A 15840-nucleotide genomic window follows, 5' to 3' on the forward strand; every position below is an offset into this window, starting at 1 on the left:
GTCAGAGTCAGCCAAGCTGACTCCTCACATGGAGAAAAATAACGAACACACTTCCAGTCTCCATAGGCAGAGGCAGTGTTTCTTCATGCTAGAGAAGATGGATGTGTCAGCGTGCTTAGCCTGGATATCCCGGTTGACTATCACTGAAGTAGAAGTATCAAGGAAAATACACTGCGTGGGTTTCTGAACGGTTCTGAAAAACATCGACCCGCTCTAGTAAAGCATTCGGAAAGGTCTCAGCGCTCCACCTCACAGCAGCAGAGCAGCCACAACTCCAAACACCGCCAGCATCCGCGCAGCCCCACTGCGGAACACCGTTCCGGAAGCGGAAGCGGAAGCGGACTGACGTCCGCGGCGGAAGGGCGGTGCGTGCTCAGCCATAGACTTCCGGTAGCGCCGGCGGTTTGTGTTCTTCGCCCGCCGTGCCGCCGGGTGCGGGCGGCATGGCCGTGAGGCGGGCGCTGCTCGTGCTGCGGTCCCGCGGCGCCCTCCCGCCCGCTTCCGCCTCCCCCACGCGGCGCGGCCTCAGCGCCTGTCCGCGCGAGGGGGCCGCCGTCAGCGTTGGCTCGGTGTGGGCCCGGCGCGTGGGCCGGGCCCGGCGCTGCGGGGAGAGCGGTGAGAGCGGGCGGGCGTGGGGAGCGGGGAGCTCCTGTGTGGCTCGAGCAGTACGTCAGTGTTCTGCTTGTCTTTCTCAGGTGTCAGCGACTCTGCGTCTTCGTTTTTAGAGAGCAAGGGCAGTGTTTCCTTGCTGGGAAGTAGGAAGTTTTTTTTTGACACTCACGCTCTGGTGTGTCTCCTGGAAGAAAATGGTAATTTGCTACGTACGTTCCTTGGGGGGGTCGTGAGGGGTTTCTTAGCTTGCAGAGCTCGGTTAATTAATCCGCAGCAGTGTGCAACTGTTGGAATGCGGTTGAACGTGGGCTGCTGCAAAAAAAATGCAGCTCTTGGGGTGGAGTGTGTATGCTGTATAAAATATACCTTCTCTTACCCTAAAACGTAAGGGAAGAGATCATTTTGGGTTCATGATGAAGTACCTTTGCTACCTCAGTAGCATGAGGAAGAAGGACCGCATGGCTGAATTGCATTGTGATAGCTCACCGCGCTGGAAAGGAGGGATCCCAATCACTGGCTCCTCCTGTATAGTTTCATCCTTCGTGTGTGCCAGCCTAACTCTCAGGGAACTTTACGTGTGTTGATAGTGATAGGACCTGGGGGAGTGGTTGAGAGGTTGTGGGTACCCCATCCATGAAGGCATTCAAGGCAAGGCTGGATGTGGCTCTGGGCAGCCTGGTCTGGTGGTTGGCAACCCTGTCGACGGCATGGCGGTTGAAACTAGATGATCCTTGAAGTTCTTTGCAACCCAGGCCATTCTGTAATTCAAACTACAGTTCTTTTTGATTGACATTATTCTGAGACATGAATGAGCTCATAGTGCAGCTGTGTGAGCACTGGGACACATACATAGCAGCAGGAGTAAGGGTACGCGCTTTTGGTGACGGCAAATGATTAAAGCAGCTCTGCTGTTGAAAGTTACTCACTCTCAGACCCCAGATTTGCTTTCTAACATTAACCTGCCACATATTTGAAACTATGTTTTGTGCTAGTTCACCATGCACAGAGTTCAAAGTGTATTTTAAGATGGACTCAGAACTTGGCAGGCCTAAAATCAGAGCTCTTTGTTGGGAATTGCTGAGATTTGCATATTTTCCATGGTACCACTTAAGAGTATACTGAAAGTAGGTATCTGCTTTTGAATGCCAGGTTTCTTATAATTACACAAGAGATGGCATTCTGTAATACTTCCAACATTAATCTTGCTGATATTGTAATAGTGCTGTACTGCAGAAACAGCTATGTCACAGGTGTTATTTTGGAGTGGAGGAACTTGGTTGTATTGCCCGGTTGTGCTCTGCTAGTGCTAGATGGAGAGGAATGTACTTTATTACCTTTCATAACTGACTGCTTTTTTAAAAAACTTTGTAATGTATATTAGAAGTCGATAATCTTCATCAGCTGTCCAGCTGAATGTTGTTCTATTTTGTTTTACTTAGGATTCACTACTCAACAGTCGGAAGTGATTGTATCTGCATTAGTGAAAATCGTGAGCACCAACCTGGATACGATTTACAAGGACATGGTGACCAAAGTACAGCAGGTTAGCTCAAAGAGGGTGGAAGGGTTAAAGTCAGTTGAAATCCGGTATGTCTGCTAATGAAATGCACATTGCTGTATTATTTACTGGTAGACCGTGTTTAAAAACTTGAAAGTGAACAGCTATCCCTGAATATCCACCGGCTGTTGAGTTTTGTCTTGAATCTATCAAGCAGCTATCAAAGTGTTGTGATGGACCTTGACACTTAGGAACTACCATCTGGTACAATGTTCATGAGTTTTTTGTTTCTTTGTTTGTTTCTTTGTTTCCTCCTAGCTTTATTTTAACCTGAAAAGGCTTTTACTCCGTCATAGGAGATACTCTAAACATGGATTTAACTATTTACAGCTCCTACATTATTTTCTCTAGTTATACAGCAGCGAAGAAAAAGATTTCCTCCTGTAATTTACCATTCTGTTATGTGGCCTGTTTCTAAATATATCTTTCTGTCATAGTGACATTTATATTGTACTAGAATTGAGCTAAACTTCTTTGCAATGATTTTAGTGTGTGGTTAGTGTAGTTGTATGTACTGATAACGCTCAGGAAGAGTATGTTTTGGATGCTGATTTTGTAAGTTTTCTGTTTCCTTTGCTGCATGTTATTCATGGTATACTCTAAACCCATGCAGCATATATATATATATAAACTGGTGAGAGGAACTGAAGAAAACTTGCTTGGAAATAGACTGGTAATTCTGAATATCTAGAGATCCATCTTGGCTACCAGAAAATTGCATTGACTTGAAGTGAATTTGTGGGGGGATTGGCTGTTTTATTTTTGGGAGGGAATCCTTAGACAAAGTGTACGCAGGTAGATCTGTGTAAGCATGTGGACGTGAAAGTGTTGAATATTGCTATGTTATGCTTTTAGGCACTTCAGCCTCCAGAAATAAAACCAAATTCAGCGTAAGACACATTTAGCTGTATCGTGGAACTTAAGCATCTTTTGAATGTGATTAGCAGTTTATCTAGTATGCTGGAATTCCCACACATAAGTGAGTCAAATAGGCAATGCTAGTGGGAAGAAGTAACTGAAGTTCTTAGCTCTGTGAGGCTGTCACTTTACAAACAAAGGATTTAACTAATTTTATGGTAACTGAGTTGCTATCTTCATGTGAGAAAACTGTTTGGTGAAGAGGAGAGAGAATGAAAGTAAGCTGGACACATCAGGGAATAAGAAAGGAGATATCCATGGCAGTAGTCTTCCTGCAGATCTTTTGTGATACGTCCAATACACTGACCCACTGCATTTTTTTAATTCTTTTTAAAGTGCTGTAGTCAGGTAGCCTTTTCTAAACAGTGCTGTAAATTAGACTGTCCTTACTTGTCAAAAACGAAGTTATAGTGTCAGATTTTTAATGGTATTAGTCCAGAATCAAAAGCAAGGACCTGCTTATTAGTGGTAAAGTTCAGCAATGAGAGGGGAATCCCTGTTCGCATGTGGATAGTGTAACATCTAGAGCAGAATCTACAGACCTTTCCATCCTCCAAAATGAAGAAGGATGCTTGTTTGCCATCTGTCAGCTCACTTCTGTCAGTGAGAAGAGTGTTTAAAAGTGTAAGTATAGTGCATGATTCTGCTCAGCTGAATAGGAAAGTGGAGTGAGCTCTCTTCCATGGGAAGGTGGAAAAGGAGGAAGTTACAAGAGTAGGGTGGCACTGGGGAGTCTTGGTGTGGAAGCTGGCTTTCCTCTTTTAGCACAGTGGCACCTTTTCTCCCTTCTCCCTAAAGCCTTTGCTAGGTTAAGAATTTGAAGGCTTAGAAGAGAGTATATCCTAGGCTATTAGTTGAACTGTTCTGATCTGTTAGAATTTCTGATTACAAATGATTTACCACAACTTGCTTGTTTCGTCACTTTCACTTGGTCTGTCTTGCTTTCTTTGAAACTGAAATAATCAGTCTCAAATTACCAGATTAAAAATTTCAGAGTACCTGAATAGCCTGTTGTATTTGTACGCGCAGATGAGAAAAACATTATGGCTACATGTCCTGAGGCTTGTCTTCTGTCTTTTAAAGGAGATTGCTCTTCAACAAGTTATGTCCCATATTGATGGAGTGAAAAAGGATATGATTATATTGGGAAAAAGTGAGCTTTCAGCTCTTCGTTCAGAAAATGAGGTAAAAATCAGTATCTTCGACTTGTACCACTTGTTTTTCATTAAGGATGTAAAAAAGTGGTTTGTACCCAGGGTACAAACTTGGGTGCTGATATGGTTTAACACCGAATTATTAATAACCTCGTGAAGGGGCAGGATGCACCCTCAGCAAGTTTGTGAGTGATCCAAAGTTGGGAGGAGTTGCTGACCAACAGACTATTGATGCCTCTCCATCCTGATGGAAGCTGGAAAAATGGGCTGTTGGGAGTCTCGTGGAGTTTGACAAAAGACTTAAATCTTCCTGGTTATGTGTGAAATAGAGAAGAAAACAATGAGGGAGGAAGAAGCTACTGAGCTGTATATCCTAAATTGTTGATGCAGCTGTTGCTCTTTTTTGTTAGAATAATTTTCATACATTAATAGAAGATGCTACAACTATTCCTATTTCATATTTCTTCTGAAAGAAATAGTGATAGATTAAGTTACCTTAGAAGTGTAGAACTTACCTAGAGACCATTCAGGGAATTGCTGGCTGCATTTTGATGCTTAGCAATTTCTTTTTAAGGCTAAACAAACCTATTGCTTACTGTCTTGCTTACTCTTTTTGCTCTCCACTCCTATGCTACTTGCTGCAGTCTCCCATCATCTTGGTGGCTCTCTCCTGAGCTTGTTCCAGCATGTCAACATTTGTCTTATACCAGAGAGCCTAAAGCTGGACACAGCTTTTTTGGTGCAAGCTCACAAGTGCTAAACATGGGAGAATAATCACTTACCTTTGGCTGTGTTTACCCTTGCTAATGCCATCCTGTGCGTTTGGCCACCTGTAGTGCTGTGGGACAGTACTAGCTTCTGTCCTGATGCTTGGAAATGTGCACTACTGAGTGAGTACGTATGTGCATACACTTGGGTCTGTCTACACACATACTGAGGATATAGATGGATTTAAACCACATTCATTCTGCCTTCTGTTGTGGTTTAACCTGGCAAGTGGCTGAGCATCACACCATCATGTGTTCATTCCTCCCCCTTCCCAGTGGGATGTGGGAGATAATTAAAAACTAATAAAGTAAAACTCATAGGCTGAGATAAAACTATCTGCTAAAATAGGGGAAAGGAAAATAGTATGTCTGTATAATAGATATAACAAGTGATGCACAAGTAATTGCTCACCATACCAACTGCTGCCCAGCTAGCATCCTGAGCAGTGGGAGAGAGAGGGAGATGAACTCCAACTCCCTTCAAAACTCCTTCTGCTTGATATCATTTGGTATGGAATAGCCCTGTGGCCAGTTTAAGTAAACTGTCTTAATTCTGTTCCCTCCCAGCTCCTTGGGCCCTTCACTGCACGTAGTCTTGGCTCTGTATATGCTGCTGAGCAGGCAACTACAAATACCAGTGTGTTGTCAACATTATTTTTCTCCTAGAACCTAAACATAGCATCGAACCAGACACTGAAAAAAAAAACATCCATTCCAGCTGAAACTAAGACACCTTCCTTTCACAGTGTGGATTATAGTAATTGCTACTAATCATTGAAATTGCCTATATTTATAGACTGTCGGTTTCTGTGTACAATACTAAAATGTACATTTCTTTTCTGCTCTCCCAGAGAATAAAACTTGAACTCCAGCAGATAAAGAAGCAAGTCATGGTAAGATACTGTACCAATATAATCAAGAATTATCACGTCTCTTATTCACTTAAAAAATGTTGCTGTTACGATTTTATTGTAAACGTTGTGTTTGATTGTTGTATATATGGGATAATGAAACTGAAATTGAGGGGACAGATTGGGCTGCAATGAAGTCAGTTTCACATGTATTTAATTTATTGCGAGAGAATTGTAAACTGTACAAGTAACTGAATTTAAATTTAACTGTCCAGAATTTGAAATAGCTTTTAAATGTCTTAGCCTCTAAGTTTGGGACCAGTATGCTTGGTCCCACTTGCCTGGGAGTGAATGACCTTAGCAAGAAAATGTGTTTTTTGGAGGAAACTCACTTGTTAATTATGTACAGGTTTAAAGATCAGTGCTGTGTTTCTGCTCTTTATAGTTTGCTTCTCCTGACTTACAGTCGAAATAGCTTTCTCTCATCAAGACTGCTTCAAAACCTATTACTTAGATGAACATGTAGCTTTTACACAGACAGAAATTCTTGCAAAAATGATTAAGGTTGGAAACTGTTTCATGTTAGGAAGGGCTTAATGCATACTAGCTTTCAGAATAAAGTTTTTAAAATACATTCAGCATCTGATTTTTGTCTTGAACTTCATTGTTTTGCTTGCATATAAGTATATGAGTTAGCATATTCAGTGGTAGAACGTGAAAGATCTGAGTCATCTTTGTTTTGGTTTTTTTTTTTAACTTAAATGTCTTTAAATTTAACTTTTTACTGTAAATATAAAATAATTTTAATGATTACATTTGCTCATACTTCTAAAGGACAGATTGACACAGTGTTGTAAAGGCTTCAAAATAACACAATCTTTTCATTAAATTGCAACATCCTGCTGTAAGGCCATCTAATTACAACAGGTTCAAAAATCCTAGCATAGAAATTGAGTGTCATTATTATTCATACTACTTAATGAAGTCTTGTCTAGCTGACATCAGTCTGTTTGAGAGATGTTTACTTGTTTTTAACTGCAGAATATCCCAGAACATCATCAATCTCTTGAATCTCCCACACATTCATCCCATCAGTAGCTTGCCTTATGACAAAGTGTCATCTGGCTAGAATTCCTGCAGGGAATTTAATTTAAAATGTCAGCTGTCACTGAAGATGAAGTAGGAACTGCTTAGAGTTATCCATGAAACAAAATACTTAGTGATAGTTTTAAAAGTTATGTGTTTAAAAATAATAAACATTTTCCGTCTAAGTTGTCAGTGTTTGTTTTTTTTCTGAGAGCCTAGATGCAGTCTTTAGAAACATTTCCTTTTAAATTTTAAACTTGTAAACTGTTTTAGTTTATGATAGTATAGCTTAGTTTATGATAGTATAGCTTAGTTTATGATAGTATAGCTTAGTTTATGATAGTATAGCTTAGTTTATGATAGTATAGCTTAGTTTATGATAGTATAGCTTAGTTTATGATAGTATAGCTTAGTTTATGATAGTATAGCTTAGTTTATGATAGTATAGCTTAGTTTATGATAGTATAGCTTAGTTTATGATAGTATAGCTTAGTTTATGATAGTATAGCTTAGTTTATGATAGTATAGCTTAGTTTATGATAGTATAGCTTAGTTTATGATAGTATAGCTTAGTTTATGATAGTATAGCTTAGTTTATGATAGTATAGCTTAGTTTATGATAGTATAGCTTAGTTTATGATAGTATAGCTTAGTTTATGATAGTATAGCTTAGTTTATGATAGTATAGCTTAGTTTATGATAGTATAGCTTAGTTTATGATAGTATAGCTTAGTTTATGATAGTATAGCTTAGTTTATGATAGTATAGCTTAGTTTATGATAGTATAGCTTAGTTTATGATAGTATAGCTTAGTTTATGATAGTATAGCTTAGTTTATGATAGTATAGCTTAGTTTATGATAGTATAGCTTAGTTTATGATAGTATAGCTTAGTTTATGATAGTATAGCTTAGTTTATGATAGTATAGCTTAGTTTATGATAGTATAGCTTAGTTTATGATAGTATAGCTTAGTTTATGATAGTATAGCTTAGTTTATGATAGTATAGCTTAGTTTATGATAGTATAGCTTAGTTTATGATAGTATAGCTTAGTTTATGATAGTATAGCTTAGTTTATGATAGTATAGCTTAGTTTATGATAGTATAGCTTAGTTTATGATAGTATAGCTTAGTTTATGATAGTATAGCTTAGTTTATGATAGTATAGCTTAGTTTATGATAGTATAGCTTAGTTTATGATAGTATAGCTTAGTTTATGATAGTATAGCTTAGTTTATGATAGTATAGCTTAGTTTATGATAGTATAGCTTAGTTTATGATAGTATAGCTTAGTTTATGATAGTATAGCTTAGTTTATGATAGTATAGCTTAGTTTATGATAGTATAGCTTAGTTTATGATAGTATAGCTTAGTTTATGATAGTATAGCTTAGTTTATGATAGTATAGCTTAGTTTATGATAGTATAGCTTAGTTTATGATAGTATAGCTTAGTTTATGATAGTATAGCTTAGTTTATGATAGTATAGCTTAGTTTATGATAGTATAGCTTAGTTTATGATAGTATAGCTTAGTTTATGATAGTATAGCTTAGTTTATGATAGTATAGCTTAGTTTATGATAGTATAGCTTAGTTTATGATAGTATAGCTTAGTTTATGATAGTATAGCTTAGTTTATGATAGTATAGCTTAGTTTATGATAGTATAGCTTAGTTTATGATAGTATAGCTTAGTTTATGATAGTATAGCTTAGTTTATGATAGTATAGCTTAGTTTATGATAGTATAGCTTAGTTTATGATAGTATAGCTTAGTTTATGATAGTATAGCTTAGTTTATGATAGTATAGCTTAGTTTATGATAGTATAGCTTAGTTTATGATAGTATAGCTTAGTTTATGATAGTATAGCTTAGTTTATGATAGTATAGCTTAGTTTATGATAGTATAGCTTAGTTTATGATAGTATAGCTTAGTTTATGATAGTATAGCTTAGTTTATGATAGTATAGCTTAGTTTATGATAGTATAGCTTAGTTTATGATAGTATAGCTTAGTTTATGATAGTATAGCTTAGTTTATGATAGTATAGCTTAGTTTATGATAGTATAGCTTAGTTTATGATAGTATAGCTTAGTTTATGATAGTATAGCTTAGTTTATGATAGTATAGCTTAGTTTATGATAGTATAGCTTAGTTTATGATAGTATAGCTTAGTTTATGATAGTATAGCTTAGTTTATGATAGTATAGCTTAGTTTATGATAGTATAGCTTAGTTTATGATAGTATAGCTTAGTTTATGATAGTATAGCTTAGTTTATGATAGTATAGCTTAGTTTATGATAGTATAGCTTAGTTTATGATAGTATAGCTTAGTTTATGATAGTATAGCTTAGTTTATGATAGTATAGCTTAGTTTATGATAGTATAGCTTAGTTTATGATAGTATAGCTTAGTTTATGATAGTATAGCTTAGTTTATGATAGTATAGCTTAGTTTATGATAGTATAGCTTAGTTTATGATAGTATAGCTTAGTTTATGATAGTATAGCTTAGTTTATGATAGTATAGCTTAGTTTATGATAGTATAGCTTAGTTTATGATAGTATAGCTTAGTTTATGATAGTATAGCTTAGTTTATGATAGTATAGCTTAGTTTATGATAGTATAGCTTAGTTTATGATAGTATAGCTTAGTTTATGATAGTATAGCTTAGTTTATGATAGTATAGCTTAGTTTATGATAGTATAGCTTAGTTTATGATAGTATAGCTTAGTTTATGATAGTATAGCTTAGTTTATGATAGTATAGCTTAGTTTATGATAGTATAGCTTAGTTTATGATAGTATAGCTTAGTTTATGATAGTATAGCTTAGTTTATGATAGTATAGCTTAGTTTATGATAGTATAGCTTAGTTTATGATAGTATAGCTTAGTTTATGATAGTATAGCTTAGTTTATGATAGTATAGCTTAGTTTATGATAGTATAGCTTAGTTTATGATAGTATAGCTTAGTTTATGATAGTATAGCTTAGTTTATGATAGTATAGCTTAGTTTATGATAGTATAGCTTAGTTTATGATAGTATAGCTTAGTTTATGATAGTATAGCTTAGTTTATGATAGTATAGCTTAGTTTATGATAGTATAGCGTAGTTTATGATAGTATAGCGTAGTTTATGATAGTATAGCGTAGTTTATGATAGTATAGCGTAGTTATCTTGAGTATCAGGATTCCTTCATGGAAGTCCAATTTCAAAGTGTACCTAGGCAAAGATTTCTAAAATTAGTGAGTTGTAGGTTTATGAAACATGCCCAGAATTTGTAGAAAGTTGTGTTCTTTATCAACTCTTGTTTTCAGTGTTCTGGTATAAAAGTAGTCAGTTTTTTATTTGTTCCAATGAGAATGAATTCATCCTACAGACCACAAGTGGAAGGGCAAGAACACTTGTACTTAGGAAATCTAAGCACATTGGGTGTCTCGAGAATCCAGTTCCTCTCTAATTAGAAAGAGGCACAATATTTTTGTCTAACTTGTTTTTGCTTACAATTAAATAGAAATTCTTGTTCACTGCTTTATCCTTTGTATTCCCATAAGGATGAAATTACCAGAGTTCATGCTGACAACAAACTAAATCTAAACCTAGAGAAGAGCAGAGTAAAAGAATTGGTAAGTTCTGTTCACTTTCTTCTTAGAAACATCTAAAAATTGAATAATCTCTGAATTTGGATAAGAACGTCTGTTCAATATTAATCTGTAGTATTATTCCTTTTTAAGATGCTATTAATCCAAATTAGTCATCCTTAAATGCTGTAATATGGGGTACAGTGGTGGGGAGTTTCTTTGTATGTCTGTCTCTTTTGATATTGTTTCAGTATTGACATTAATGTACTACGGTTAAATATTTCAGTTTTTTGCATTTAAACATTCCAACTAGCTGCCTGGAGATTTTCTAGAGCTGTGCTAGTAATATATCGTCACACTGAGTTAAGTATAAGCATTTCATTATCTTGCCATTACTGAAGATATTTCCTTTCCCTGTAACGGGAGAATTCAGTGTGGCTAGTCTGTCAGGCAGTATGTGTTGTGAAAGTAGTTGTGATTAATTTTCATTGTAACTGATACTGATTCTGATTGTTTTTGACTTTGAAATATGTGTAGAATTTAATTGACAAGCGTTTTAATTAGATTAACAGAAATGAAAAATTAGAAGATACATAATTTTGCATTAGATGGAGCACTCTGAGTAGAAATTTGGTTTTAGATCTTTTTTGAATAGCTTTTATGAACCTGAATTTCATCATTGAAATGGACACATCTTTTAGTGACATTTTTCTGCAAATTTTAATTCAGTCCCTTTATCACAGGTGGGTAATGAAGAAGTAATATTTACTTGCAATCTCAACAGTAAGAAATGTTGGGGTGTAAGTCACTTTCTGTGTATGCCCCCTTGAAGTTGTCGCCTGCTTGAGATTAATGCTGAAAGAGATTATCTTAATTTGCCAGCACTCATGTCAGCCATTTCTTATGTTTCAAACTCTAAATGCTTTATCTTTTAATAAGTTCACTCTCCAGCAAATGTGAAGTGGAAGTCTTCATTACCTAATGCACATCTGCTTATGCCCTGATTTATATCTGCAACGATACAGATTGAATTGAAAATCCTGAAGTATGGAACAAACTTTCACTTACATTCGTGTGCTCTTGCATCACTGTGTCGCTCAAGTTTGCTGTTTAGAAATATCAAGATGCATCTGACAGAACTGCATTTTCTCTGAACTGCAAAAAAAAAAAAAAAAGGACTTAAGGGGAAATCTCCCTGTTTAACTTCAGAGTGGGGTTAACCTTGCCTTTCTTCTTATGTACTTGTATTATTACAGACATGTTTTGGTGTTTTATAACAAAAGGATGCATTTTGGTTTCTTGAAGCTCAGTTTAAAAACCTTGGGGCTGACCTAGCTTCTAGCCACAAGGCAAACTTGAACAAATGCGGACATCAACAGAGTGGCTTGCAGAATATAAATTATTCAGAAAACATCTATTTTGATAACAGCACCTATACATAGTTAAGCAGAAACTATTTCAATCTATGTGTTACACTGTTTATTTTAAATGTAAATCTACCTTTGGTGGTGATAACCAGATTGTTAATATGTGGTTCTGTCCATGCAGAATCATAGAATGACTTGCATTGGAAGGGACTTTAAAGACCATCGTGCTGTGGGCAGAGTTGCCACCTACCAGATCAGGCTGCCCAGGACCCCAGTCAACCTGGCCTCAAGCACCTCCAGGGATGGGGCACTGTTATGTTAAACTTCATACATGACTTTTAAAAATTGCATTGTTTTATAAATGTTTTGCCATGTTAACAGGTTGAGGAATTTCACTTTGAGACAATATATGCTACTGATTTCTTTTTTTTGTCCTTGTCATCAATTTGCAGAATTTAGTAACATATGTTTTATTAATTATAGACACATTATTATTTGTCTCTTTTTTCTATGTTTGTAGCCTTATGCTATTTCTTAATTGGATCTTTAGATCTGTTAGAAGTTCAAATAGTGTTCTGGATCTTTAAAGAGAGTTTTTCAGCGCTGAGGCGTTTATGTAGGTTAGTCTGAGTTTGATGACAAAGTGAGATATACCTCTAGACTGGAAGGAAAAAGAAGTCACTTTTCACATGGGAACATCAGGAGATGAAGTTATTGCTGTGTAACTGAGGATTCTGAGATGGGAGCCTGATGACTTAATACTCTGCACTGATGGCTTAGCAGCTGTCCTAGGAGTAACTGAATTGCTTTAGTAGCAGGTAGGAACCATTACAGATGTCAAATAATGCCTGTTCATGTATCAGAAACCTGCCTTAAAGGTATGCTTCTTGAATGTGTTTACCTTTCCTTCAATCCAGATAACCAGAGTTTCTAAGTAAACCAGGACTTCTGATTTATAGTACCTATCTTTCAAGTGTTTCTGAACCAGTGACTTGACATGAGATGCAAATGTTTTATGTTTACCAAATATAGCATTTTCAGTGGTGTTCCCCAGGTGTTGTTCGGACCATTTCAAAATTTTGAATAGAGAATTGCCGTAATGCTGGTGAAACATCTTTGGTAGCTGAGTTTGCTATGACAGTTTAAAAACCACTCCCCTTACTGAAGAAGGCAGATGGTTCAGTCTTCTTGGCATTCGTATGCTCTGTGAGTTAGTTAACTGCCCTATTTCCTCTTCAGAATCACAGGTCAAAATGCAGGTCTGCCAACTTTTCTGCCAGCTGCTTTTTAATGTATTTCGTTGTTCCAGCTTGTGTTGAACACCTGTCTAAATTCAGCTTTCCAAGTGACAGCAGTCACCTTGCAATACTCTCTTTCAAGTGTTGTCGGACAACATGGTCGTTCAGATTCAGTTTTGTAGAAAACTGGAAAGCAAAGAACAGAAAAGGAAGCATGCTTTTAAGCATTTGGGAAAAGGCTTAAGGATGATATCATATTTATCTGTCTTTTTTTTTTGTTTTTCCCTTCCAGCATTCACTTAATGAAAGAAAACTACTCGAAATGAGGACAGAAATAGTGGAATTGGTAAGAACTTGGTAGCTTGTTATTATATAACAAAGCTTTTTTTACTTGTCTTAGAGAGCTGGTACTATTTTTGAAGCTGCTCATGCACTTAGACACACTTCAATGTACAAAACGTCATTGAGATTTGTTATTTTTCTATGTATTTCCATAGTGGTACAGATAACTCTAGCATCTACAGAATAGGAAGGCTTATATATGTTAGTACATCATAACCTGTTCAGTGGGCTTTTGTTTGTTGGTTTGTTTTGAAATTTCAAGTATGTAGCATTTTCTGTAGGCAGAACACTTAAGGTTGCTTTTCGTTTCTTTAAATCAGTGACGTTTTCCGTGTTCAGTGGAACTGAAACACTTATCTTGATTGATTTGGCTTCATTTTAGCAGAAACCTTTACTAAAGTATTCCTCTTCGTTTTGTTTCATTACTGTAGAGAATTATTCACAGGAAGACCTCTAGTCATAAATCATTAACTGATGACAACGTTTCAGTAGTGATGATTTGAAAATACCAGCACCAGAGCAGCAGCTGTTCTGACTTTACAAGCTTGATCTTTCAGTCCTTTCTGAGTAATAATTCCATCTCATTTTTTTCTATGAAGTCCTGTCTTCTGTCATAATCAGATTCTGACTTCGTCATTCTGTAGACGTTTCTGCAGTAGAATTCACTGCAAGAAGGAGACATGGTTTTTACATCAAAAGTAAAATTACCTATTCTGATATTTCTAAGGATCCATACGTTTTCATGCTTCTCCAGTATGTTTCTATCACAAGAGTCTCTTAGACTTCTCAATAGCTATTGTAATTGAAATGTGACTTGAATGTCTGTGGGCCAGATGACAGATTAAAGTGAGTGATTATGCTGCTAGATTGAGATAAGAAGGCACCCAATTCTGCCATGTTCTAGATTACATGTTACTGAACGTGCGATGAAAGTGTACTGAGTTCAATTCCTTAGATATGGCAAGCTAGGAAAAAACTCATTTGCTTTGAATGCAAATTACTTCATTAACGTACATTTAAGGAGGAGTTGGAAGTACAGTTGAGAGGAATGGGTTACATTTCTAAATAAACATGGAACTGTTCAAATTATGTTTGTTTTATTTTCTAGCATGCACAACAAGATCGAGCTCTGACGCAAACAGGCAGAAAAATAGCATCTATTGGACTGGAATTGTGATTGTTAGTATAAAACTGAAACTAAATGTTTTGTGGCTTGGAGGCGCTCTTGTTTAAGTAGGATTAGGGTTAACTGAATCGTGCTTACTTCTTGTCACGGTGTTGTCCGTGACAGTGACCCAAGGGAAAACCGAGAAGGGAGAGGGGAGAGAAAAAGAAACTGCGTCAGTGGCCGCGCTGCGCGGCCGCCCGAGCAGAGCCGCGCTCCGGGAGGGGGAGGGGGAAACAGCGGGAAGGGATGGGTCGACAAGAAAACAACGGCACGATTTGAGCAGGAACGGTAACTTTACTAAATCCAATAAAATTGAACAATTGAAAGAGAGAGGAAAAATTTTCAAACCAGAAGCTATACGCTAAGGAGGACCTGCAGGGGAAGCACACGTGCTGAACCTCCACGGCAGCCCAGAGCAACGCGCCCAGACCGAGCGCCGCCTCCATCCGGTGCGGAGCTCCGCCCCTCCCCTCTGCTGCTCCCCCAGCATTAACTCCTTCACTGCTGCGTGATGCTCTGATGTGGAATACCGGCATCAAAACCACAACATTCCACCCCTTATTCCACGTCATCACATCATGCTTAACACACATCTATACATAACCAAACAGTAATAACATGAGTTACATAGAAACATATATATATATATATATACATACATACACACGTAATTACAGACTGCATTCCCCCAGCATCAAATTCCCTTGTGGGACACACTGGACATCCCCATTTTTATCCATTACCCACCAGGTGCACCCAGGTCCCTGCGCAAAAACGGTTCCACGGAGGGGTTTGCCCTTTCCAGAGGCTGGAAGGACCCACACCGCTTTTCCCAACATGCTCCTCACATGTACCACAGGGACCTTATCTCCCTCTATGGTCTGTAGGGAGCCGGACTGTGTAGGACCCTCTCGGTTGACTGATCCCCTAGTGTTGACCAGCCAGGTGGCTTCTGCCAGATGCTTCTCCCAGTGCTTGAATGTCCCACCACCCATTGCTCTCAACGTGGTTTTTATCAACCCGTTGTAGCGCTCGATCTTACCAGCAGCTGGTGCATGGTAGGGGATATGGTAGATCCATTCTATGCCGTGTTCTTTGGCCCAGATATCCACAAGAGAATTTTTGAAATGAGTCCCATTATCGGACTCAATTCTCTCTGGAGTGCCATGTCTCCATAGGACTTGTCTCTCGAGCCCT

The 15840-nt window shown here is 37.4% G+C and overlaps 1 protein-coding gene across 1 annotated transcript; it reads left to right on the forward strand.

Moving 5' to 3' along the window:
• Nucleotides 1-443: 443 nt before the first annotated feature.
• Nucleotides 444-14652, forward strand: LOC136058889 (mitochondrial calcium uniporter regulator 1-like). Its single transcript, XM_065752672.1, has 8 exons — nt 444-615; nt 696-809; nt 2052-2155; nt 4172-4273; nt 5861-5902; nt 10502-10573; nt 13426-13479; nt 14584-14652. The coding sequence occupies exons 1-8, from the start codon at nt 444-446 to the stop codon at nt 14650-14652; spliced, it is 729 nt and encodes a 242-aa protein (XP_065608744.1).
• The last annotated feature ends 1188 nt before the right edge of the window (nt 14653-15840 follow it).

The sequence above is a fragment of the Cyrtonyx montezumae genome, unplaced genomic scaffold (genome assembly GCF_038088225.1).
Source record: "Cyrtonyx montezumae isolate F1298 unplaced genomic scaffold, pur_monq_1.0 scaffold_8, whole genome shotgun sequence".
Taxonomy (NCBI): Eukaryota; Metazoa; Chordata; class Aves; order Galliformes; family Odontophoridae; genus Cyrtonyx; species Cyrtonyx montezumae.